Raw genomic sequence first — 26,195 nt, forward strand, 5'->3', positions numbered from 1 at the left:
CTTGGGCCGGAAAGGGGTGTTGTTTAAAGCCCCATCCCAAAGTGGGAGGTCCCAAATAATGTGGGAAGATCCTGGGTGTGTTATGTACACTCCCATGCAGAACATGAGCCCTTCCGATTGGAGACATTTTCACTTTGGCACTTTTGTTTTTTCCTCCTCTTCCTTCGAGAACCATCTTTTTTTTTTTTTTTTAATTTTTCTTTCTACATATCTGTATGAAGGATTTCTTTTCTTTTTTTTTTTTTTTTTTTGTAGTTTTGCAACTTACTGACTAGTCATTTAGTATTGCAGTACATTGTGACAATAGCAATTTATGAAGCCCTGGAAAGGCTGAGCTTCCTGGAAAGGCACTTTTATGTCCAGAAGTCAACATTCCGTATGACATTGCACTGGATTCATCTGAATGGGTACATGTGAAACCTCTTCTTGGACTCAAATTCTCTCTCTATGTGGAGGGGTATTGGACCTACTATAATTAAAACACCTGAAGCTAGGAGGCGGGGAGTGCACGATCAGAAGGCTAGAGAATACATTTCAAAAAACCTGATCTGCACATCCAAACATAGACTGAGTGTGAACAGGTGCTGAACCCAGAGTCGCCAACTCGTATATAGTTAAATAAATAGGGCAGCACACTGCAGCGCCAAAACATGCAAACTTGAAAAAACGAAATTTGAACTGCATTACTGCACTAGAAATATGAAAAATGAGAGCTTTTAGCGCACAAAAATGGCCAATTTTATGTGTACCTCGTAGCCACGTTAAGGCATCTCTCTTATACGAGGTCCTACGTTTGACCTACCTCACTGAGAATAAACGTCTCCATCTGAATGGGTACATGTGAAACCTCTTCTTGGACTCAAATTCTCTCTCTATGTTCACACTCAGTCTATGTTTGGATGTGCAGCTTCAGGTGTTTTAATTATAGTAGGTCCAATACCCCTCCACATAGAGAGAGAATTTGAGTCCAAGAAGAGGTTTCACATGTACCCATTCAGATGGAGACGTTTATTCTCAGTGAGGTAGGTCAAACGTAGGACCTCGTATAAGAGAGATGCCTTAACGTGGCTACGAGGTACACATAAAATTGGCCATTTTTGTGCGCTAAAAGCTCTCATTTTTCATATTTCTAGTGCAGTAATGCAGTTCAAATTTCGTTTTTTCAAGTTTGCATGTTTTGGCGCTGCAGTGTGCTGCCCTATTTATTTAACTATATACGAGTTGGCGACTCTGGGTTCAGCACCTGTTCACACTCAGTCTATGTTTGGATGTGCAGATCAGGTTTTTTGAAATGTATTCTCTAGCCTTCTGATCGTGCACTCCCCGCCTCCTAGCTTCAGGTGTTTTAATTATAGTAGGTCCAATACCCCTCCACATAGAGAGAGAATTTGAGTCCAAGAAGAGGTTTCACATGTACCCATTCAGATGGAGACGTTTATTCTCAGTGAGGTAGGTCAAACGTAGGACCTCGTATAAGAGAGATGCCTTAACGTGGCTACGAGGTACACATAAAATTGGCCATTTTTGTGCGCTAAAAGCTCTCATTTTTCATATTTCTAGTGCAGTAATGCAGTTCAAATTTCGTTTTTTCAAGTTTGCATGTTTTGGCGCTGCAGTGTGCTGCCCTATTTATTTAACTATATACGAGTTGGCGACTCTGGGTTCAGCACCTGTTCACACTCAGTCTATGTTTGGATGTGCAGATCAGGTTTTTTGAAATTGCACTGGATTCGACCATGAAGCTCTCGCCTTAGGCGTCAGATAACTGGCTGTATTGGCCTCCTGTTGACGATTATCCTACTCAGCCCGGGAGGTTGTAAAGGCTGCAATAGATGTACAGACATTATGACTGATAGGAAATTTTTGTAGACAAGATGATGACAGGTTGGAATTGAGAAACATTTGTGTGAAAGTGTTTGCCCCCTTCCTGATTTCCTATTCTTATGCATGTTTGTCACACTACGGTAAATGTTTCAGATCAGCAATCAAATGTAAATATTAGACAAAGATAATACAAGTAATCATAAAATACAGTTTTAAATTAAAGTCTTTATTATAAAGAGAAAAAGAAATCCAAACCTACAGGGCCCTGTGTGAGAAAATGATTGCCTCTAAACCTAATAACTGGTTGGGCCACCCTTATCAACAACAACTGCAATCAGGCATTTGCGATAACTAACAATGAGGCTTTTACAATGCTCTGGATGGATTTTGGCCACTCATCTTTGCAGAATTGTTGTAATTCAGCCACATTGGAGGGTTTCCGAGCACGAACCGCCTTTTTAAGGTCATGCCACAGCATCTCAATTGGATTAAGGGCAGGACTTTGACTAGGCCGCTCCCAAAGTCTTAATTTAGTTTTGCTTAAGCCATTCAGAGGTGGACTGTTATGATCAGGTGACCTTGGAGCAGCATGAAAACTTTCACTGGAGAGGTGGTAACTATACTGACCGCAAACCCTGATCTTAACACCGCAACTAGAAGTAGCCGTGGGGTGTGCCTAACAAATCCTAGACACCTCGACACAGCCGGAGGACTAAATTCCCCTATAGATGGAAATAGGAATTCTACCTTGCCTCAGAGCAGAACCCCAAAGGATAGGCAGCCCCCCACAAATAATGACTGTGAGTAGTAGAGGAAAAGACACACGCAGGCAGGAAACAGAATTTAGCAAAAGAGGCCACACTAGCTAAAATAGGAAAGGATAGGACAGGATACTAAGCTGTCAGTATTAAAATCCTTCAAAAATATCCACAGCAGAAAATACAAAAAAAATTCCACCATCTAACTAAAGATGTGGAGCGTATATCTGCGACTCCAGAGAATCCAACAAGACTGAGAAAACACTGACACAGTCTAAGCTGGACAAGAGAAAACAAATGAATAGCACAGAATATAAGCACACAGCAAGTGTGCCACAGAAAAAGAAACAGACACTTATCTTTGCTGAATTGGCAGCTAAGCAGGAGAAGCCAGACAAAGATCCAACACTTCCCAAGAACATTGACAACTGGCAAGGACTAATGAGTCCTGCAAACCTAAATTCCCAAGTCAGAATTGCAATCAGCAGATACACCTGTCCAAGACTGCCACCCAGGGACAACTGCATTACCACCTACAACCACCGGAGGGAGCCCAAAAGCAGAATTCACAACAGTGGACTTGCTTGTGGACTTTATTGTTCTGCTGCATAACCCGAGTACGCTTCAGCTTGAGGTCACGAACAGATGGCCGGACATTCTCCTTCAGGATTTTTTTGGTAGACAGCAGAATTCATGGTTCCATTTACCATAGCAAGTCTTCCAGGTCCAGATCAGCAAAACAGCCCCAGATCATCACACTACCTCCACCATATCTTACTATTGGTATGATGTTCCTTTTCTGAAATGCTGTGTTACTTCTACGCCAGATGTAATGGGACACACACCTTCCAAAAAGTTCAACTTTTGTGTCTTCAGTCCACAGGGTATTCTCCCAAATGTCTTAAGGATCATTAAGATGTTTTCTGGTAAAACTGAGATGACCCTTTATGTTCTTATTGCTCAGCAGTGGTTTTCATCTTGGAACTCTGCCACGCAGGCCATTTTTGCCCAGTCTCTTTCTTATGGTGGAGTCATGAACACTGACCTTAACTGAGGCAAATAAGGTCTGTAGTTCTTTGGATCTTGTTGTGGGGTCTTTTGTAACCTCTTAAATGAGTCGTCTAGTGGTAATTTTGGTCAGCTGGCCACTCCTACGGAGGTTGCCCACTGTTCCATGTTTTCGCCATTTGTGGATAATGGCTCTCACTGTGGTTTGATGAAGTCCCAAAGCTTTAGAAATGGCTTCATAACCTTTTCCAAACTGATAGATCTCAATTACTGTTTCTCATTTATTTCAGAATTTCTTTGGATCATGGCATGATGTCTAGCTCATGAGGACCTTTTGGTGTATTTCACTTTGTCAGGGAGGTTCTATTTGAGTGATTTCTTGATCGAGAACAGGCGTGGCGGTAATCAGGCCTGTGTGTGTCTTGGGACTATGAACTCCGTTTCCCAAAGATGTGATAAACCACAGTTTTGTTTTTTTGTTTTGTTTTTAATGGGGGGGGGATCACTTTTTCACACAGGACCTGGTAGGTTTGGATTTTTTTTCCCTTAACAATAAAGATCTGCATTCTGTGATTACTTGTGTTATCTTTGTCTAATATTTTACATTTGTTTGGTAATGGGAAACATTTAAGTTTAACAAACATACAAAAGTTTATTTTTTATTACATATACATGAATATTTGTATTTTTTTGCTTTTGTCGCAAATCTTTTCGAAAAACTGTGTTTTGCCAACCCTGCCCCCCCTCCATACAATGAGAGAGAATTGTTGGTGCAAAACTTTTCAAAAAATGTTTTTGCTTTTTTTTTTTTGTTTTGTTTTGCTACATGCTTTCTGTTCCTAACATATTTTTTTTTTTTTTAATTGCTAGGATCTGGAAGAGGACGACGAGTGAGTATATGGACAATATGTTCTCTACTTCAAATATAATATTAGAGCTTAACAAAAAGATCCTTAGGGCCCTGACCCACTGGCCACATTGGCGGTCCATGGCCACCGGACCAGAGCCCTGTAAACCTCCTACCTTTTTGACATCCCCCGCATTGCCGCAACCTCATGCGATCGCCTCGCCGCAATATAATGATGTAGTGGGGTCTGCTATTTAGAGGATGCCAACATTTAAGAGGCGGTCCGCAGGGCTATGGTCTGGTGGCCACGGACTCCAAATGTGGGTTCTACAAATGTTTTTGCTCAACTCTGGATATTTTCTATCATGGATGTTTAGTTCTTGCACCCTTGTTGTATTTTGGATGCTTTTTCTTTGTGTGACGGATGTAATCCCATAGGGATGTGATTACATTAATGCAATAGTCATGTAGCTTAATACTAAAAGCGATCCTTCGATCTTAACCCTTTATGTATTTCTCATATTCACATTTATCCTGGAATTCGAAAACCAGTTAGTGGAATAAATATAGTGTGATCCCCCAATGGCGGTGGTGGCGGCAGCTGGTTAATGTGACTCTCGCCGACAGGTTTCCTTCTTAGACATAAATCCAACACGGATAAAACTTGTGTTTGTAGGAGACGCAGGAATGTAAGTAGCTTTCCACACGGCAGGGTGACGGAGCGGAGAGCAGGGATTATATCACCGACTCTATCCGTCATCACCCTCCACCCAAAACACCCCATTTGCTGATCTCCACCCCACACTTTTAATCCTCTAAGTGGCTAGAATGCAGTGTCTATGTTTGTAGCCCAGCAACTGGGCCCCGGCCAAGGTACGAGGCACATATCCAAACATGGACAAAGCCTTTCAATAACTACATGAACCTACCCCCTCCCTGCCGAGTCAGTGGGACTATTAAATAACTTCTTATCCATCGTTCAAAAATATTTTCCAAAATTTTTTTTTTTTTTTTAGATGTATGGTGTTAATGATATCGTGATTATCTGTGTATTAAGTACTGTAGAAAAAAAAATTGCAAAATTTTTGTTAAAAGGGTGCAAAGGTACCCTTCTTTAGTAAGCCCATCCTGCTTTTTACAAAGCAGCAGGGCAAAATCTCACACATACCGCTTGCAAAAAAAGTGACTTCATGGCACCACAAAATTAAGACCCCTTTACACGTAGTGGAAGTTTGGGGTGAAATGGGCAGTTTTGACCATTAGGAATGATCAACGGGTGTTTCGGTAAAACAAATAATTGTTGGTTTCCACTGATGGCCGACCAATGAGCGATCATCATTCAAAACATCGATCGGCCATGTTGGATTTTTTTGGGGCCAGTCAAAAGCACTGGCCGTTAATTGGCCGCAAAAAAAATCCAACATGGCCGATGAACGTCCCTTTATCCAGCCGATGAAGAATTGGTCCATGTTTGTCTGGTGTGTAAGGGAACCTTTACAGTATTTGTTTTTTTAGGAGTTTGAGTAAAAACTTCATTTCTGAAAAAAATTGGAGGTTTTGTTTCAAAAAGTCTGCAAAAACAAAAACCTTCGTGTGTACAGTACTTTTGAGGCAGTGATGGGACTCTTCTACGAAGGTCGTTACTTGTCCCCCAGGACGTGTCTGGAGACATAACTGAACATGATAGAGAGTGTTGTACTCACGGCCAGGGCTGTGAGTACAACGCAAAAAAAAAAAGTGTGGAATGGGTCAAGCTATTTGACCAAGTCAGATTTAGAAAAAAACTGACATGGGCTTTTATTTTTTGGCGAGATCTGCAGGAATGGTTTGTGGGATGGATCTCTTCCTCCAGTATGGATCTTGCAAGTGGCCCATGGCCGCGGTTCACATTTAAAGGGAACCTGTCACCTCAAATTGGCGGGATATTAAAATGAGTTTTTACCGGTCCGATGGGCGGTGTTTCATCTTCATTTCTCCACCCCTGTCCGTCCCTGTTGTCCGCAATATGTTAGTGAATTAGAGTACGCGTGCGCCATAGTTGGCGCATGCGTGATCGAAGATTGCATTGCATTACTGCGCATGAGCCCGCGGACTATGTCCCGGAAGTATTTCGGTGTGTTGCGGGACATAGTGCGCGGGCGCATGCACAGTAATGCTTTTCGGCTTTGCCCGCATAGTGCGCGTGCGCGACTGAAGATTGCATTGCGCACGCGCCAACTATGGCGCACACATACTCTAATTCACTAAAATATTGCGGAAAACAGGGACGGACTGGGTGGAGAAATGAAGATGAAGCGCCGCCCATTGGACCGGTAAAAACTGATTTAAATATCCCGTGAATTTGAGGTGACAGGTTCCCTTTAATCCTGCGGGTAAGGATTAGGTGTGTCAGTTGTAGGTTTTGAGTGCAGCAGAGCTGGAGTTTGTGTATGCCGGGCCGTGTGAGACTGAACACCGACCAGAGCCTTGGATAAAAGCTGTTACCGAACCTGATACGGTTTTCCTCTGGACAGTGTTGCTCAATCATAGGCTTTTATGCTTTGTGCATTAAAAAATTGTATTTTATGAAAAAAACAAAAAACAACCCGGTGACAATATACACCATGTCATTGTGTGAATAGCTGCATAGTACGTTAACTCCATATACAGAACGAATAGGAACCATGTGTGAATTAGGCCTAAAAACAATGTCACTGAGGTTGATGTGGAGGCGAGGAGGGGGATGGGACACAGGCTACAAGGAGTGACAAACCAAGAAGCCATGACAGATCAATACTTCTGATTGAATGGTGGGTGGGGGAGGGAGGATTGACAGACATTCAAATTAAATTGTCACCGCCACATCTGCGAGCGCATATTGATTGTGAAGAGACAGGTCATACAATCCCCCAACAAGAGACACCGGGGAATGCACTGGTCAATGGCCAATTGTGCCGGCTGTTCTTTACTGCCACTTTTCTTATAAATTGTGAGTAAAAGTAATATGGAGGTCCGGGCCGGCTCCAGGTTTACGTCGGTCCCGGTGGACACTTCTTCACTTTTGATTTCTGCTCGTTGCCTTTCAAGAGGCAGAGCCAGCTGCCATGATATTGTCATCGGCTCCCTGCAGTTATCTTGCGGGGAGCTGAAGGTCATCAAAAGGAAAACCTCCCCCCCCCCCATTTCCAACCTCTTAAATGCCAGTCTCATGATTGACCACAGCATCTGAGAAGATAAATTATGATCGGTGTTCGCTTTGTTGGCAGCAGTTGGGTATTGGGGGTTGTATATCGCAGCGTCTGAGCCCACGTTATACATGTATGTTGGATATTGCAAATTGAAATGTGGGCAAAGATCCAAAAACATTTAAACAAACAGTAATAACTAAAGTCGCAAAACTGCAAATTTTTTTTTTTTACTTTTGTTTGTGATAATAGTATATATAGCTATGAGTATTATACCGTAGGACATTTTCTATCTTATTGTCGGCAGCATCCTTGTGTGTCGAACCTTTTTGCGTTTTATAACATTTTTTTTTTTTTTTTCTTTTTTTAGTCCCCTATGTAAAATGTGGAGTCTTGACTGTCGCTGCCGCTCATGTCATGGTTATCTAAGTGCTGGATGTAGCAGATGACCACAAGTTCAGAGAAACCCGAGGGGTCCGGGATGTTGTGCTGTCACTAGACATATGTGTGCAGCGCGGGACGTGACTCCGCCGGCGATCAGGGGATCAGCCCTCTTACTTCATTACGCTATTTCCATCTGAATGAACGTAAATGGATCTCATAAAAGTAGTAGCCTAACAATCACCAAATAACAATTATTTTATAACATTTCAAAGTTTACTTCAAAATTTTTTAAATGACATTAAAAAATATCAACACACAGAAAATGGAAATGTAATCTGGTATACTGACCTATAGCATCCGTGTACAACCCAGGGCCCCGGTAACTCGCTTTTTGAATTTGAGCCGTTTTGACTTATGGTTCGAAGCTGAACTCGAATCATTGTTAGCAGAGACACGCAAACATGTCGGCTACGGGCGAAAGGAGATCAAAAATGCTGTAAGTGCGGACCTAACTAGTCCTAGCTTAGGGTACCGTCACACAGTGGCATTTTGATCGCTACGACGGCACGATTCGTGACGTTCCAGCGATATATCCGTGACGTTCCAGCGATCTCGCTGTGTCTGACACGCTCCTGCGATCAGGGACCCCGCTGAGAATCGTACATCGTAGCAGATCGTTTGAAACTTTCTTTCGTCGTCTAGTGTCCCGCTGTGGCGGCATGATCGCATGGTGTAACAAAGGTGTGCACGATATTGTATACGATGTGCGCATAGTAACCAACGGCTTCTACATCGCAAATACGTCATGATATTATCGCTCCAGCGTCGTACATTGCAAAGTGTGACAGCAGTCTACGACGCTGGAGCGATATTGTTACGATGCTGGAGCGTCACAGATCGTGCTGTCGTAGCGATCAAAATGCCACTGTGTGACGGTACCCTTAGCCAAGTGCATACATATTATAGAAGTAGCCACGTCAAGGCTCCATAGGAACATCCAGAGGAAATAGAAGGTCCAGCGATACAGGAAAATAATGTTAAAACTTCACATTTATTAAAGTTTGTTAAAAAATAAGCTTCAATACAAATATGTGCTAATCCACATAGGACATCATACCTACATGTTTCAGCATGAATCTTGGTACCATTAGCATTTTTTTTATAATGCAAATATATATATATATATATATATATATATATATATATATATATATATATATATATATATATATATATATATATATATATATACATATATATATATATACATACACAGTGGGGCAAAAAAGTATTTAGTCAGTCAGCAATAGTGCAAGTTCCACCACTTAAAAAGATGAGAGGCGTCTGTAATTTACATCATAGGTAGACCTCAACTATGGGAGACAAACTGAGAAAAAAAAATCCAGAAAATCACATTGTCTGTTTTTTTTTAACATTTAATTTGCATATTATGGTGGAAAATAAGTATTTGGTCAGAAACAAAATTTCATCTCAATACTTTGTAATATATCCTTTGTTGGCAATGACAGAGGTCAAACGTTTTCTGTAAGTCTTCACAAGGTTGCCACGCACTGTTGTTGGTATGTTGGCCCATTCCTCCATGCAGATCTCCTCTAGAGCAGTGATGTTTTTGGCTTTTCGCTTGGCAACACGGACTTTCAACTCCCTCCAAAGGTTTTCTATAGGGTTGAGATCTGGAGACTGGCTAGGCCACTCCAGGACCTTGAAATGCTTCTTACGAAGCCACTCCTTCGTTGCCCTGGCGGTGTGCTTTGGATCATTGTCATGTTGAAAGACCCAGCCACGTTTCATCTTCAATGCCCTTGCTGATGGAAGGAGGTTTGCACTCAAAATCTCACGATACATGGCCCCATTCATTCTTTCATGTACCCGGATCAGTCGTCCTGGCCCCTTTGCAGAGAAACAGCCCCAAAGCATGATGTTTCCACCACCATGCTTTACAGTAGGTATGGTGTTTGATGGATGCAACTCAGTAGTCTTTTTCCTCCAAACACGACAAGTTGTGTTTCTACCAAACAGTTCCAGTTTGGTTTCATCAGACCATAGGACATTCTCCCAAAACTCCTCTGGATCATCCAAATGCTCTCTAGCAAACTTCAGACGGGCCCGGACATGTACTGGCTTAAGCAGTGGGACACGTCTGACACTGCAGGATCTGAGTCCATGGTGGCGTAGTGTGTTACTTATGGTAGGCCTTGTTACATTGGTCCCAGCTCTCTGCAGTTCATTCACTAGGTCCCCCCGCGTGGTTCTGGGATTTTTGCTCACCGTTCTTGTGATCATTCTGACCCCACGGGGCGGGATTTTGCATGGAGCCCCAGATCGAGGGAGATTATCAGTGGTCTTGTATGTCTTCCATTTTCTAATTATTGCTCCCACTGTTGATTTCTTCACTCCAAGCTGGTTGGCTATTGCAGATTCAGTCTTCCCAGCCTGGTGCAGGGCTACAATTTTGTTTCTGGTGTCCTTATACAGCTCTTTGGTCTTCACCATAGTGGAGTTTGGAGTCAGACTGTTTGAGGGTGTGCACAGGTGTCTTTTTATACGGATAACAAGTTTAAACAGGTGCCATTACTACAGGTAATGAGTGGAGGAAAGAGGAGACTCTTAAAGAAGAAGTTACAGGTCTGTGAGAGCCAGAAATCTTGATTGTTTGTTTCTGACCAAATACTTATTTTCCACCATAATATGCAAATAAAATGTTAAAAAAACAGACAATGTGATTTTCTGGATTTTTTTTTCTCAGTTTGTCTCCCATAGTTGAGGTCTACCTATGATGTAAATTACAGACGCCTCTCATCCTTTTAAGTGGTGGAACTTGCACTATTGCTGACTGACTAAATACTTTTTTGCCCCACTGTATGTATGTATGTATGTATATATATATATATATATATATATATATATATATATAATTTTTTTTTTTTTTTTTACATTGTAGCATTTTTTAAATTCAATTTTAATAAATGTTAAGTTTTATCATTATTTTCCCTCATCACTGGATCTTCAATTTTCACCATTCACAATAGGTGGTCACAGCTCACCACCTCCCCCTCCTATACAATAAATATCACCTCTATATGCAGTAGATAACACAGGATCTACCATTCACAATAGGTGATGTCACAGCTCACCTCCTCCTCCTGTACAATGACTGATACCACCTCTATATACAGTAGATAACACAGTATCCACCATTCACAATAGGTGATGTCACAGCTCACCTCCTCCTCCTGTACAATAACTGATAACACCTCTATATACAGTAGATAACACAGGATCCAACATTCACAATAGGTGATATCACAGCTCACCTCCTCCTCCTGTACAATGACTGATAATACCTCTATACACAGTAGATAACACAGGATCCACCAATCACAATAGGTGATGTCACAGCTCACCTCCTCCTCCTGTACAATAACTGATAACACCTCTATATACAGTAGATAACACAGGATCCAACATTCACAATAGGTGATGTCACAGCTCACCTCCTCCCCTCCCTACACAATAACCTTTACCTTGATGACAGCATGCTCTTAAATACTTCAGTATATATTTCAGTAGGATCTGCCTCAGTCTTTTTGCTGCCTAAAAGGAAGTAGGAGTTTGTTACTGTTAGTGTTCAGTGTGAAAATTGCAACAACAAAAAAATTAATATAGTGATATGAAAAATAAATCTCAATGTAAAATATATATAGAGTGCATTTCACATAAAAACCTGATTTAAACAGTAAATTAAAAATAGATAATTACGATACTGTAACTAAAAAAAAAATCTACAAAAAATCTTCTTGAAAGTATAGAGAATAGTGCGCCTCTAATACAGAGGCGGCTGGGGCCGTATACAGATATCGCCGCTCTATAGTGTGTTGTCAGCTGCGGGAGCGGAGATGTATGGGATTAATCTGCGGGGCTGCGGATCGTCAGATAACGGCTTCCTATACACTGGAGGGATAAGATCTATCATTACAGGTCGGATAATCCACTCCTGCATCATTTACAGCCCGACTATAGACGATGTCCCTACACGGTGGGAGATCCATCAGGTGCTATTGACGGCCGTATATTCTGTACATTAATTAGGGGCGCAGAAGACTCTTCATTTAGATAAGATCCTGCGCACCGCGCTGAAAACCAATTTATTGTGAGCAGTTTATATGGCCGCGCTGTAATGAATTCCGTATATAGCTTCTTTAGAGAACAATAAAAACTTTTACCCAATATATTCTCCTCCTCCCGCATTGTCTCGCAAAAAAATCAGAAAGAGTTTCCAGGAATATTGGCAAACTCAAAAGTGCTACAATATTATACCGGTAAATGTCCCCAAAAGACCACCGCTGAGGGGCTGCGCCGTCCAGGACTATTTTTGTGTCATTTTGAGTGTTCATCTCAAAGGTTTTGTGGAATTCTAAACTGTCCAAAAATTATATGCCCCCTCCACATCCCTCTCCAAGAGGTTTTCTGACCTCGAGTTTTACATCCATAGACGTTAATATGGCATCGGCCCCTCTGCTGATATAACGGCTCCCGCTCTTCTGGGAAGGATTTCTACAAGATTTTGCAGATGTCAGTGGTAATTTTTAGTCCCTTTATTCAAAAGCGCTTTTTGTGAGGTCAGACCCTGATGTTGGGGTGAGGCCGGACTCGCAATGTCCTGTCTAGTTAATTCCAAATAGGTTGGATGTGGTTGAGATCTGTGCGGCCGCTCATATTCTCCCCCCTCCATGTCTGTATGGACTTCATACACTGGGCACAGTCATGGGGGGCAGGTAAGGGTCTTCCCCAAATTGTTGCCACAAAGCTGGAGCTGCAATGTCTTGTGCTGAAGATGAAGGTTTCCCATCACTGGAGCTGAGGGTCTGAGGCCACCCCCTGATAACGCCCCCTCCACCATCAGTACAGGGGGCACAATGCAGTCAGGGGGTAACGTCCTCCTGGAATCACCAAACTCAGACCCCTCCATCAGATGGAGAAGTGCGATCCGTCACTGCACAGAACACGTCTCCTCCAGAGTCCAGTGGTGGCGGCTTTACACCGCTCCATCCGACGCTCGGCGTTATGCTTGGTGATGTACGGCTGTGTGCAGCTGCTCGGCCATGAAGCTCCCGGTGGGGGAAACAGTGTTTGTGCTGATACCAGAGGAGGCCTGGACTTTGCAGTTATGGGGTCAGCAGAGCGGTGGTGACTCTTCTGCCCCCTGCTCCTCAGCACTCAGCCCCCCACTCTGTACCGCTACGGGGTCTCCACTTTGCTGCTGTTCCTTCCATTTCTCAATAATATCACTCCACAGGTGATGGGGGAAGAAATGTAATGAAACGACTTGTTCCAATGGTGACATCGCTGGGGTAAATAGAGTATTTTTTATTTTTATTTTTTTGGTTTTGTAACATTTTAATGCAATTTTAACAACCTTTGGGAGTTGGATTACCCCTTTATTATGAGCTGTATACATACACATGCAATGAGCTCCCCCTAGTGGTGGCTGCAGACAGACAATATTTAGTCATGTAGATCTCCGTGATTAATAAATAAACAGTACATGGCGTTGCTTTCAAATACGGAAGGGGGTAAGGTCCACGCTGAGTTTTGGTATACGGCTTCCTGATTTTTGTCCTCTCCTGATACTGTATTTGTAATAGTTCTAGAATATGGCCGGTTCTGGAAACCCGTAACACTGGATCTTGGATTTGCTTGCAAATGCAGCAGGATGGCCGCAGCCTTCCAGGAAAGGCCGACTGTGACTTTCACCTTCATAATGGATGTAGAAACGGTTCTATTTTTGTCTGGAGGGAGGAGGAGAAGAAGCGCTGAATGAATGAACAATGATGATTGATGCAGCGGGGCGATTGTCGCTCTGCTGGAGGCTCGAAGGGGTCACTGGGCCAATGTTTCCGCGTTTCTTCCAGGTTCAGCTAATTACTCGAGAATTGCCACTTGACTGACAAAAATGATTCTGCTGGTAATTTTCCTTCCTCATTATAAATGGGATTATATCAAGGGGTTTTCGCTCTTCTACTTTCCTCTCCGATAAAGAGCGCACAAACGGGCTCCTCTAATAAGATTAAGAAGGGTCATTTAGAAGTAGGGTCCTTGGATGACAGACAAGAATATATTATCCGGCTCTCGGTTATTATCAAGGATATATGTGCAGCACGGGTAAGTGGCCGCTTTGTAATGTCTTACAGGGGGCAATCATTCTGCTCCTCTTCGGCTTACCTGAGCCAAGGGGGTGAAAAACTGCACAGATCTGTGGGGAGCCTGGGTATACACCCCTCCCAGAGTCAGAGTAAAAAATGGGCTAAATCATCTGATTTACCATGTATATGTCCTTTCTCCCAAAACCTGTAGAAAAGCGAGGTATTGCTGTCCTCATCTCCTGCAATAAGTTAAAACTGCTTATCAAGCCTGATATGCTTAGGATCTGCCCTGATTCTCGTGCTCTGTAACTTGCCCTTCAGTGTTTATTTTGAGTGGGCGTTTCTTCATCAGCACTTTGGCAGCACTATAGGTGCAGGAGCTTCCTTTCCCTCGCTTAACAATATGCATTTCCCCTTCCATTGTCCAATGGCTTGCCCCAATTCCTGTGGCTAAACATAGAACCAACCCCACTTCCTGCAGAGGTACTAAGTCTTATCCCCATCTGTAGATGGTCTAAGACCCCTCCCCACTTACTGTATAGACAAAGACCCGACCCCACTTACTGTGGAGAGACAAACACCCGCCCCCACTTACTGTATAGACAAAGACCTGCCCCCACTTACTGTAGAGAGACAAAGACCCGCCCCCACTTACTGTATAGACAAAGACCTGCCCCCACTTACTGTAGAGAGACAAAGGCCCATCCATCACTTGCAGTAGTGTGACATAGATGACCTGCCCCCAATTTCTGTAACGCAACATATACCTGCGCTACTTACTATAGAGATTCAGTGACCTGCCTCACAAACACCCACCCCCGCTTACTGTACAGAGACAAGACCCTCTACTTCATGTAGGGAGAAATAGACCCACCTCCACTTTATGTAGTGACATAAACCCACCCCCACTTACTTTAGAGCGACAAAGATCCGACCCCACTTACTGTAGAGACAAAGATCCTCCTTCACTTAATGTAGAGACAAAGATCTGCTCCCACTTACTGTAGAGACAAAGATCTGACTCCACTTACTGTAGAGAGACAAAGCTGTTCCACAAACATCCACTCCCATTTACTGTAGAGAGACAAAGACCCACCCCTACTTATTGTAGAATTAAAGACCGGCCCCCATGTATTGTAGAGGGTCAAGGACCTCTCCCACGTCTTATAGAGGGTGTAGGACCCACCCCCCATTTCATGTAGAAGGACAAGGACCCCCTCCCACTTCTTGTAGAGGGACAAGGACCCACCTTTTGAAAAGGGTTAAAGACCCACCCCTACTTTTTGTAGAGGGACAAGGACCTGCCCCCACTTTTTGTAGAGGGACAAGGACCTGCCCCCACTTTTTGTAGAGGGACAAGGACCCGCCCCCACTTCTTGTAGAGGGACAAGGACCCACCCCCACTTCTTGTAGAGGGTCAAGGACCCGCCCCCACTTCTTGTAGAGGGTCAAGGACCCGCCCCCACTTCTTGTAGAGGGTCAAGGACCCGCCCCCACTTCTTGTAGAGGGTCAGGGACCTCTCCCACTTTTTGTAGAGGGACAAGGACCTGCCCCCACTTTTTGTAGAGGGACAAGGACCTGCCCCCACTTTTTGTAGAGGGACAAGGACCCGCCCCCACTTCTTGTAGAGAGACAAGGACCCGCCCCCACTTCTTGTAGAGGGACAAGGACCCGCCCCCACTTCTTGTAGAGGGTCAGGGACCTCTCCCACTTCTTGTAGTGAGACAAGGACCCGCCCCCACTTTTTGTAGAGGGACAAGGACCCGCCCCCACTTCTTGTAGAGGGACAAGGACCCGCCCCCACTTCTTGTAGAGGGACAAGGACCCGCCCCCACTTCTTGTAGAGGGACAAGGACCCGCCCCCACTTCTTGTAGAGGGACAAGGACCCGCCCCCACTTCTTGTAGAGGGACAAGGACCCGCCCCCACTTCTTGTAGAGGGACAAGGACCCGCCCCCACTTCTTGTAGAGGGACAAGGACCCGCCCCCACTTCTTGTAGAGGGACAAGGACCCGCCCCCACTTCTTGTAGAGGGACAAGGACCTGCCCCCACTTCTTGTAGAGGGACAAGGACCATTATCATCTCTTCCTGTAATTATCTTGATGTCTCTGATGGTGATGACTAATTAGACTTGACAACAAGCAATGCCCTGTAAGTGGGCAGCACCTTGGAGGGATTTTTCAGGGTAAGAACTTTGTGATTTGCAGATTATTTTTCACTTTATGTATAGAATGAGGTCAAGTTCTGTCTTCACTCAGGGACCTTTTAAAAATAAATCTGGACTGAAAGACATTATCTAGGTTTTTAAAATGGATGGCCTGTCCTTTACCTCCATAGTTCAAGGTGCATGGCACCAATATGGAGCCGGGAGCAGTGGGTGGTCCCATCATGGACGCCTTCCAGAATGCAGATCATCAGAGTAAAGTTCTGTGCAAACTCTGAGCCGGCGGGGTGGGTTCCCGTGATAGGTGATGGTCCCAGCGGTCGGACTCCACGTGATCAGACACTGGATCGGTTGCAATATTTGGACAATCCCTTTAATTTTGCATGAAAAGTCTTGAGGAATTCTAGATTCTTCATGAGAAGGGGGGGGGGTTCTGGGGCCGCGCTTTTAAGGAATGCAACAATGTGATTGTAAGGAATATGCCTTATTTTACAAGCGTGCTTTATTTTGTCTCACAAGGGCAGTAAAATATATGAACCGAGTTTATTGTGTGCAGATAATTTACCTTCTCTGCATATTTGCATTTTATTTATCTGTATACAGGTCTTATGGGAATTAATCTGGATCATAAAAGCTTAAACATTAGATGACTAAATAGATGGAAAAAGCCACAGCGCCCCCACCAGGCTCTGCTTTTAATTAGCTCCTGAGAACCATGCATCACTGTCTTTTCCTATAGGCAACGTGATATTTCTTAAAGCGACACACACTCATATTTTCCTGTGTTTTTCACAAACGTAAGCAAAGTGAGAACACGAGTAGTTTCAGATACGACTTGTGTCGAATTGATCTTGGTCTTAATCTGGAATTATCTGCAGCCATAAGCTCAAGCTGTTCATAAGGTCGTTTTCCATACGTTATGTACTGAAAACAATAATCATCGTGTATATATTTTTGCAACCACTACAAAATTAAAGGGGTGGTCCAGGACTTTAACATTCTTGGTCTATCCTCAGGAAAGGTCATCAATGTCTGCTCGATGAGGTTGCGACACCTTGCGCCCCCGCTGATCTGCTGTTCCCGGTGACGGCGGCGGCTGTAAATGCTCAGTTGCGGCACTGCACTGCTCTGTGGACTGTAAAGTGGCCGCAGCAGGGTACTGCGCATCCGGCCCCTATTGATTTAAATAAGTAGCAGATGTGCAGTACTGGGCCATGGCCACTATGCAGTCCACAGAGCTGTGCAGCGCCGCCGACATCAGAAGCAGCCTGGTGTTACACCCCGTCAACCTGTCCATCGATTGGACATTAATGACCCTTCCTAAGGATAGGCCATCAATGTTAAAGTCCCGGACCACTCTTTTAATCAGCTTTTCAAATAGTCTTGTTTTTCGACAATCTCCTACCATTTTGTGTATACAGCTCCTATGCAAACCTATATGTATCCATGGATAGAAACATGACTGCCCAGGGTTTGTGTCATGGGGTTACCGCGACAGTGTGGAGCCAGGAGACTGCAGCGTCTGATTGCTCCTTCTTCGGCACTGAGAAGAAGCACTTCTCTTTTATTTTAATGATGTTTATTCCTTCTGGCAGAACAGGGGCAATGTTGGAAATCTCTGTGCTTGCAGTTGAGCTCGATTAGCCACTTCTTTGCCCTTTATAATCTAGGCTCTGATGCAAATCCTTGTCAGAGCTAGCATTTGCTACATGGCTAAAGGAGGGAGAGGCGTTCATATGAAAGAGTTGCTTGGTTTGTATGTGTGGTAATTCCTTATTCTTCTCTATTTTGGTTTATTCCCCTACCTCAACACCTCAGTGCATTCCTCTGTTACATGTGAGTGAATATTTTGTATGCCTGGAGTTTTCTGTTAATCTTTGTGTTGCCTTGTTTTTCGGGTTGGTTTACTATGGTGCACGGTAGCGCCCCCTCTTACCTGGGTGATGGAAGAGAACAGACAGAGGGCTAACTCAGGAGATAAGGTAAGGGTGGAGACCCCGGCATCTTCACCTTCAGAAGTATTTTGGGAAATAGGTGCTGTACTGTATCGGTAATGGGCACGTACCATCATAGTTTCCAACAGTGCAGATTTGACTAGGACAATTTAGCAAACCAGATCAGAAAAAGGGGCATGGTTTAGCAAATTCACACCCTAAAGTGGTCCTGCGGGATAGGCTTAAATGGGTTGACCACCTTTTTAGGGACTTTTTATTTTTTGGGATAGGAGATTACTTTCCAATTGCTGGGGGTCCGACTACTGGGACCCCACCGATCCCGGCAACCAGGCTCCGAAGATCCTTATGTGAATGGAGTGAAAGTCAATTGTGCACTGTCTCCATTCATTCTTAATGGAACTCCCAAAGATAGCCGGATTCTGCGCTTGGCTGGTCTTTTGGACTCCCATAAGAATCAATGAAGCATTGTACACAATCGATTACTGCTCCATTCACACGTGTGTCGAGATCAGTGGGAGTCCCAGCAGTTGGGAAGTTATTCCATGTCTCCTTCAAGGTCCTCATTCATGGCGATCAGCCTTGTAGAATCGATGCACAAAGTGAAATACCCCTTTTATTAAGCGTCTCCCTAGGCTCGGGATGATCGTCTGGGTATTTTGTGGGGTAAATGCCGCAACAAGTCATTGATCTCAGAATGCATTTAAGTTTGGCTTGAAAGTTTTTCATGAAACCGATCCGTCATCCGAGATTGTGCCGCAGAATCACAATTTTCTGCTGCGGTCGGGAAGTATACGGCACGGAGGCATTTGTTACCTTCTGTAGAAGACATGAATAGGATGACTGGGAGCACTTCACATACAGTAACGTCGCCTTAAGTGACTATCGAGCCGAGGAGCTTCTCCGTTTGGAATATAATGTGAATTTAAACTTTATTTAGAAGCTGAGAAATTTACTTTTTCTTTTTTTTTGTGGCTGAATCTTGTTCTGTTTAATGAGGGGATTAAAAGGGAAATGAGAAAGCAGATCCACTCGCGAGGACTATTAATCCTTCCTTAGAAGACAATTATCCCATGTTTCTCATTATAAAGCTGTATACTGCGCTCTTATCTTTAGTGTCCGGTCAGAGTTGTCGGCTCTGCTGTCATCATAAAGCAAATTCTCCAGTGTGACCCCCAATGAAGAGTTGGCACCAGTGGTGGACTGAACATGGTGATCACCTATGATCCAAACATTTTGTGTGAGCTTTTAACCTCCACTTGAGTTATGATACAGAAGCCAGGATACGACATGCAGGATTATCTTATATGTTACTAATAAATGGTTGTGTTCTTCACTGATGATGGTAGAGGGCAACATGAGAAGACGACCACCCCCCGACATCCTGAGATTATATTGTCCATACAATTATTTCATCAAAACGAATAGCAGTTTTCCAACCAGCCATGAAGCCATGTCCTCTTACTAAAATATCTAAATCATCCACCATCGCTGGTAAATAAGGTTGTGTTCCAGACTTCTACCCTCCATAGAGGTCAATGGCCACCTAATAATGTTTCCAGCTTGAAGTTTGTCCAACCCTACCTATAAAACAGGACAGAGCAGAAACCACGTCATACAGTACCTACTAATCAAGGGAACATGACATGGGGACCGTGGTCCTCAACATGGAACAAGACTTGATCTTTGGAAATTCATTTGTGCTGGGATGTGTGTGGTGGATGGAGACCATTTCGTTGAGAACTTGTTATGGTTCGAAATGTTTTTGGGTAGAGCTAAAGTTGGCACATTACAAGATGTATCATATTAGTTGGAACCCTTTGAAGAACTGGTATTTTGACCCTTTAACAAGTCTTGACACATGACTTAGGATAAGAAGCCAAATAAGAAACTCCATTTGCAGACTCGTGTTTCTGGATGTTTGCCTCTCATAAGTGCAAAGCAAGAGAATTAATTTGACTGGTTGAGAGGTCTGTGACAGGAGGTCTAAGGGGTAATGTTTCTCCTTGTGGATAGAGAGAAGTCGGCATACCGAGACATCTCACGTTTAGAGACAAAGCTCGATATTGACTTTTATGATTGCTACATCCAGTAGGTAACACTAGACTTCCAGTCCTCTTCCTTTGCAAAAATTGATTTAGTGTGGTGTCTTTACTCATCAATATCTATGCAACACGCATATCTTGACTTCCACAGTTTGGGGGGACAAACAAGTGAAATATCATAAGGACCTAAACTTAAGCAATTGTAATCTTTTTCTGCTTCTTCTGTACTGCACTCCGTCAGTTCAGACAGGAAATAACAAAGCAAAGTTATTTCTGCATCGCCATCTGTGGGAATTTTTGAGGTGTCCGGGTCATAGCAATTCAAATACTGGATAAGATCTCCTGGACATCTCTTCAGAAGCCCCCAGATCTTATAGACATGCTGTTTAGCATCAAGGGGCGTAACTTAAAGGGTTTTCCGGTTTCAGACAACCTTTGTCCCCGTCTGCAATGTGTCATGGTATAGGACATGGTTCATGTCCTGCTCTCTCAGGGTTAATATTGCTGGCCTCTCTTTGGATCTGGGATTCTCTGTCAGCTATACTTTTGTTTAGTCTGTGTGTCTGACCCCTTGTGTGTGTGCTCGGTTTGCATTTTCTTGCTTTGCTCTCCGTGCTTTACTCTGCTTGTTTTGTTCTGCTGGTTTTCTGACCTTTTGGCTCCCATTCTGACTAGCCCTCCGCCTCCCCCTTGGTTACCTCGTTATCTCCTGGTTTTTATCTTGGCACGTTTAACTACTCTCCAGTGTATATCGTCTCCTCTGCACCCCGGCGTCTGGCGCCCCCTTCAACCACCTCCTTCCCTGTCACGTGGCTCAGGTCCTGTTTGCTACCTGGTGAGTTCCCCGCCGCTCTGCCCTCAGCTCCCTTGCTGCGGCACGCACCTCTTCCCGCAGCAGTAATACCTGGGAGTCGTGACACAATGTATTTAAAAAGAAAAACAAACTTTACTTTCCTCACCCTCTCCTGGTCCAGAGCTGACTCTCTTCCACTGCTCCCAGTCTGTTATTGTCCGCACCAATGATGAGCTGCTGCAGCCAACTGGTGAATTCAGCAACTCAAAACGGCTTACGCCATCAACTCCTGCAAAGCCACCGACCTCCGTTTCTGTCTGCAGGGCTGAACTCACTTCGTCAGCTCTGTAAAAAATAAGACACACTGGAGACTCCCCGCGTGATTCAAGGAGGGTGAGTAAAGCTTAGTTTGTTTATATATTTAAAACAAACTTCGCTGGGTAAGAAAGATTTTCCAAATGAAGAAAATCCCTTTAAAATCTTCTCGATTCTAATACAAATCTGTAACAGGGCGTTCTGACTGTTTTATATGTCATTTATAGTATTGATCTCTTCAAGGGTTACTTGTTAGACCCCTCAGGGGTGTGACCGTAGCCTCTGCCCCGCCTCCTATAGCCCCGCCCCTGCTTACATCTACACCTCTGCCCCAGTGTGAGCATAGTGATCGGTGCATGGAAATGGATGTACATTGAAGTGCTGATCCTGGACCGTTTATTTAATTTGTGTGGCAGCTTCTTATGGAAAGTACCTTACTCCTCCAGCTTTCATAGTAAATATTTACCAACTTGTTACCCGTAACCGTATAATTTACCTCCGCAGTGGAACGTGCCGGAGCAGTGAACGTATACAGTGACAATGGCATATAATGGAGGAGATTATTTCAGCGCTTTCTCATTTCTTCCAGTGAAGTGCTCCCTCATTAGATAAGACGAGGAGAAGAAATTAGGCTTTGTTTGCACAAACTCCTACAGAACACACAGTGGGATCTAGCCTGTGTATCAAGAGGATTAGCTAGATCAAATGACTCGCGCATTTAAAATTAAGAAATAAGTAGCGGTTCTGCGGATGTATCAAAGCATGTGTCTGGCTAGATGCGGACGTACGAAGGAGAAGACTTATTGAAGTGGGTTAGTGTGTCTGCAGAGATCGTCTGCTGTACATAAGCATCTGCTGCTGTCTTAGGCTACGTTCACATTTGCGTTGCTGGGCGTTGCGTCGGCAACGCATGCAAAACGCATGCAAAAACGCATTGTTTTGTGACGCATGCGTCCATTTTTGGCTTGATTTTGGACGCAAAAAAAAATGCAACATGCAGCGTCTTCTGCGCCCTGACGCTTGCGCTTAAAAATGACGCATGCGTCACAAAACGCAAGACAACGCATGTCCATGCGTCCCCATGTTAAATATAGGGGTGCATGATGCATGCGTTGCCGTGGTTGCGCCCGACGCAACGCAAATGTGAACGTAGCCTTAAAGGGAACCTGACAGCTGATACATGCTGCCCGATCCACGGCTGTCATGGCAGCACAATTTAAACCATGTTTACTTCACTCTTCACGGCCGGGGACTGAGCCACACAGGAGACTAGTCCGGGAGGCGGAGCCCCGATGGCTTCTCCCCGCCCTCTGCCCTGGAGTAACCAGGCAGACCCACATGTTGACTGCAATGGCCAGGTGGCAAGGAACCCAACAGATATGGCTGGTTTGACCTATCTCACAATGTTCCCAGTTATCAGGCTGTATCTCTAATTTTCAGTTGTCTCTGAGCTAGTGGATGAATACTAACTGCTAAGATGTCTCCCGTACACTGAACACACAGACATGAGGGATTTCTGCTCTGCTCTGATATGTTACAGCAGTACCGAGCAGTGTAGTGTGAATCCAGCACTGTAGTGAGATCAAATCAACAGCATGTAACACATGTTACAGCAGTACTGAGCAGTGTAGTGTGAATCCAGCACTGGAGGGAGATAAAATCAACAGTATGTAGCACATGTGCAGAAGCAGAATGGGGGACATTATAAAGCTATGCGTAGCAATGTAACTGTGAATCCAGCACCTTGGAAATACAATGCTTACTATTAAGTATCAGCAGTACTGAGCAATGCAGTCATAAATCCAGCCCTAGAGGAGATACAATACTTTATAGTGTCGGCCGCATTATTATTCATTATTATAATTATTATTCATTATTCAGCAGTACTGTGCAATGTAGGAGTGAATCCAGCACTGGGGGAGGTACAATACAGCAGTACTGTGCAATGTAGCTATTTATGCTACTGATGGGTACGTTCACACAGGACTTTTTTGCTGCGTGTTTTTTTTATGCTAATTTTCAGCTCCTTTTTGCAGTACCAGCAAAGCCTATGAGATTTCAGAAATCTCATACACACACTTGTATTTTGTGCTTTGCTGCGTTTTTTTGACATAGAGCATGTCACTTCTTTCAGCATTTTTGCTGCGTTTCTTTTCACCCATTTGACTTGAATGGGTGTTGAACGCAGCAAAAACGCAGGTATCATTATTTGCTGCGTTTTTGCTGCTGAAAATCCAAGGACATTAGCCTGGAAAAAGAGAAGAAAAAAAACGCACCAAAAATACACACAAAAAAACGCACCAAAAACGCACCTAAATTAGCATAAAAAAAGCAGCAAAAATACGCAGCAAAAAAATCCTGTGTGAACTTACCCATATAGTACTTTCTATAACGTATCTCTTCCAGTGCTGGATTAAAAAAAATATTTATAATTGAGAGTCCTCAGTGGCTGATACCTCAGTGCTGGATTAAGTACATTATTCAGCAGTACTGAGCAATGTAGCTGTGAATTCTGCACTGGGAGAGATGCACCAATAATTTCTATGACTGTTCTCATATTGTGTGTGGCATGCGCGGCTCAGGCCAATTCATTTTAATAGAACTGAGACAGTCATGGTCGAAAGCCGCCATTTTTTTTTCTATACTATCACTTTAAGTAACTGATGAGGAAGTTGAAGCTGAATGAAGAAGTTAGGAAGCTGACGCTCGTTAGAGTGAATTAATAACCTCCATCTGTTTCTCTGCACATCCTTGCAGCGAGTAGAGAAAACAGGTCTATTCTAACATTTCTTATATTTGCCATTTAGATAGAACATTTTCCCCCGCAAAGTGAATTAGTTTTTTTGCAATTACTGTTCGGTTTCCTTCATTAAACACTAAATTGCAATTAATTAAAAACACAATTTCCCCTCGTCCTGTAGTTTATGCTTCTGACAGGAGATGAAGATGGGCGGTGAGCTGCATCTATTGCTTCTACGGAGTGCAGAAATGGGGCGCTGCGTCGCCCTTTATCACCCCCTGCTGTTCTTCTGCGTAAAATAAATGATACAAAAAAATTTCCATCTGCAATAAACAAGAAGAAAATAAACAAATTTATTATAGCTATTGCATCACAAAGCGTGGTGGTGCTGCCTATCAGATTCCACTGGATAGCGAGCGCCTACAATTTTTTTTTCGGTTATATAGCAATGGATGCAAAAATAACAGGATGACTATTGCTAGTTTTGGTCTCCGGTCATAAATTTAATGCATTTGCTATGTTATTTCTCTAGAGAAAAGGACTGGCACCTATTGGATGTAGCAATCCTAAAAGTCATTATCGACCCTCTAACGAGCCGTGTCACTTAACTAAGAAGTTAAATGGAAAACCTATTTTTCAGATACATGTTTTGGGGTGTTTGCCCCTCATCAGTGCAAAACAGGAAATCTGATTTGGATGAGTTGGAGGCCTCTGACCGGGGAGAGCACCAAGTTGAAGTAAGGAGGCATCCTAAAGTTGTATGACCGGATTAATTAAAGGGTCGATATTGACATTTAGGATCGTTACTTCCAATAGGTGCCATTAGATTTCCAGTCCTCCTTCTTTATGAAGTGACTACCATACTTTAACATACCAAAGGAGCATTGCATGGCCTACAAGTCTCTTTACCCTGACTTTCCACAAGGGAATATGTCTCTATGCATAAAAGTGTTACAGAAAGAACATAGGTTAAGTTATGTTCTATCTTTAGAATGATGTTTGGCACCTGTGCTGATTGAAGGGTCCATAATTCCTTTGTGGGTTACCAGTCCCTGGAGAAAACCCCCTTAAAGACTCCATAAATCCTCATTAATCAATTATTTATCGCTCCAAAAATCAAATTTTATTTGATGGCGTCTACAGCTCTTCTGCAGATCTGTGTCTCCATGGTAACAGACTACAATCTAACCCTGTGTAGTCTGACCCTGCTTTTATACTCCTTCCATCCCTACTTTTCCGAACGTTTGGTAGAAAACCAAGAAATAGTGGACAGGTGCTAGGGAGAGTGACTGCAGGATCCGACTACACAGGCTTTGTTTGTTGTCTGTTACCATGGAGGCACATAGGTCTGCATGGGAGCTGCATACGCAACATAAGAAGATATTTAATTATGATAATTAGTTAAAATGATTCATCTTATATGCTCCGGCTGTAAAGGTTTACTATAGATGTGCTTGATTATCAGCTTGAAAAGTGAAAAATACCGTATTCCCGATGCCGCGGTGCAATCCTATTTTGTGTGTAATAACAGTAATACGCACGGCGCTACGCGGCTTGCCCTTTTTCGGCGCGGTTTGAACTCTGGCTGGCCTGTGGCTACCATCTCTATAGATCATCTTTTACCTTGGAATCACACAGACAATTTGTAAGGCGATGGATGCAGGCGAGAAAGCGGCGGGTACGGAGGAAAGGTTAATGCAATGAACGCGAACACGGCAGGATCACCGGAGGTGATTTACCCACACGTCAGCCGGACAGTCGCCTCTCATCCACTATTAATGCGATAAATAATATATACTCTCATAAAAAGCCGGCACAGCCCCCCTGACATTATTGTTATGGTCTGACCATAGTCCCACGGGGTCCTATGAGGCAGGATATAGAGCTGACGGAGCACACGGGAGACCCTGCCGGAGATTTGTGAGTCTCTGCCCCGAGTCAGAGGTTTTCCTCCTGCAAAAGATGTTTAGATATAATTGGAAGGAAGCTGCAGGGAGTCTTCTAACAATGCAAGAACCGGCCCTAGGAACGCAATA

At 43.7% G+C, this 26,195-nt stretch overlaps 1 protein-coding gene across 2 annotated transcripts in view; it reads left to right on the top strand.

Moving 5' to 3' along the window:
• Nucleotides 1-26,195, top strand: part of TRIM44 (tripartite motif containing 44) — a 66,106-nt gene that overhangs the window by 22,662 nt on the left and 17,249 nt on the right. For both annotated transcript variants that reach the window (XM_069739944.1, XM_069739946.1), the window contains exon 4: nt 4,461-4,480. In XM_069739944.1, the coding sequence (XP_069596045.1) occupies nt 4,461-4,480 (20 nt within the window). The remainder of the gene's footprint in view (nt 1-4,460; nt 4,481-26,195) is intronic.

This window comes from Ranitomeya imitator, chromosome 9 (assembly GCF_032444005.1).
Source record: "Ranitomeya imitator isolate aRanImi1 chromosome 9, aRanImi1.pri, whole genome shotgun sequence".
In the NCBI taxonomy this organism is placed as follows: domain Eukaryota; kingdom Metazoa; phylum Chordata; class Amphibia; order Anura; family Dendrobatidae; genus Ranitomeya; species Ranitomeya imitator.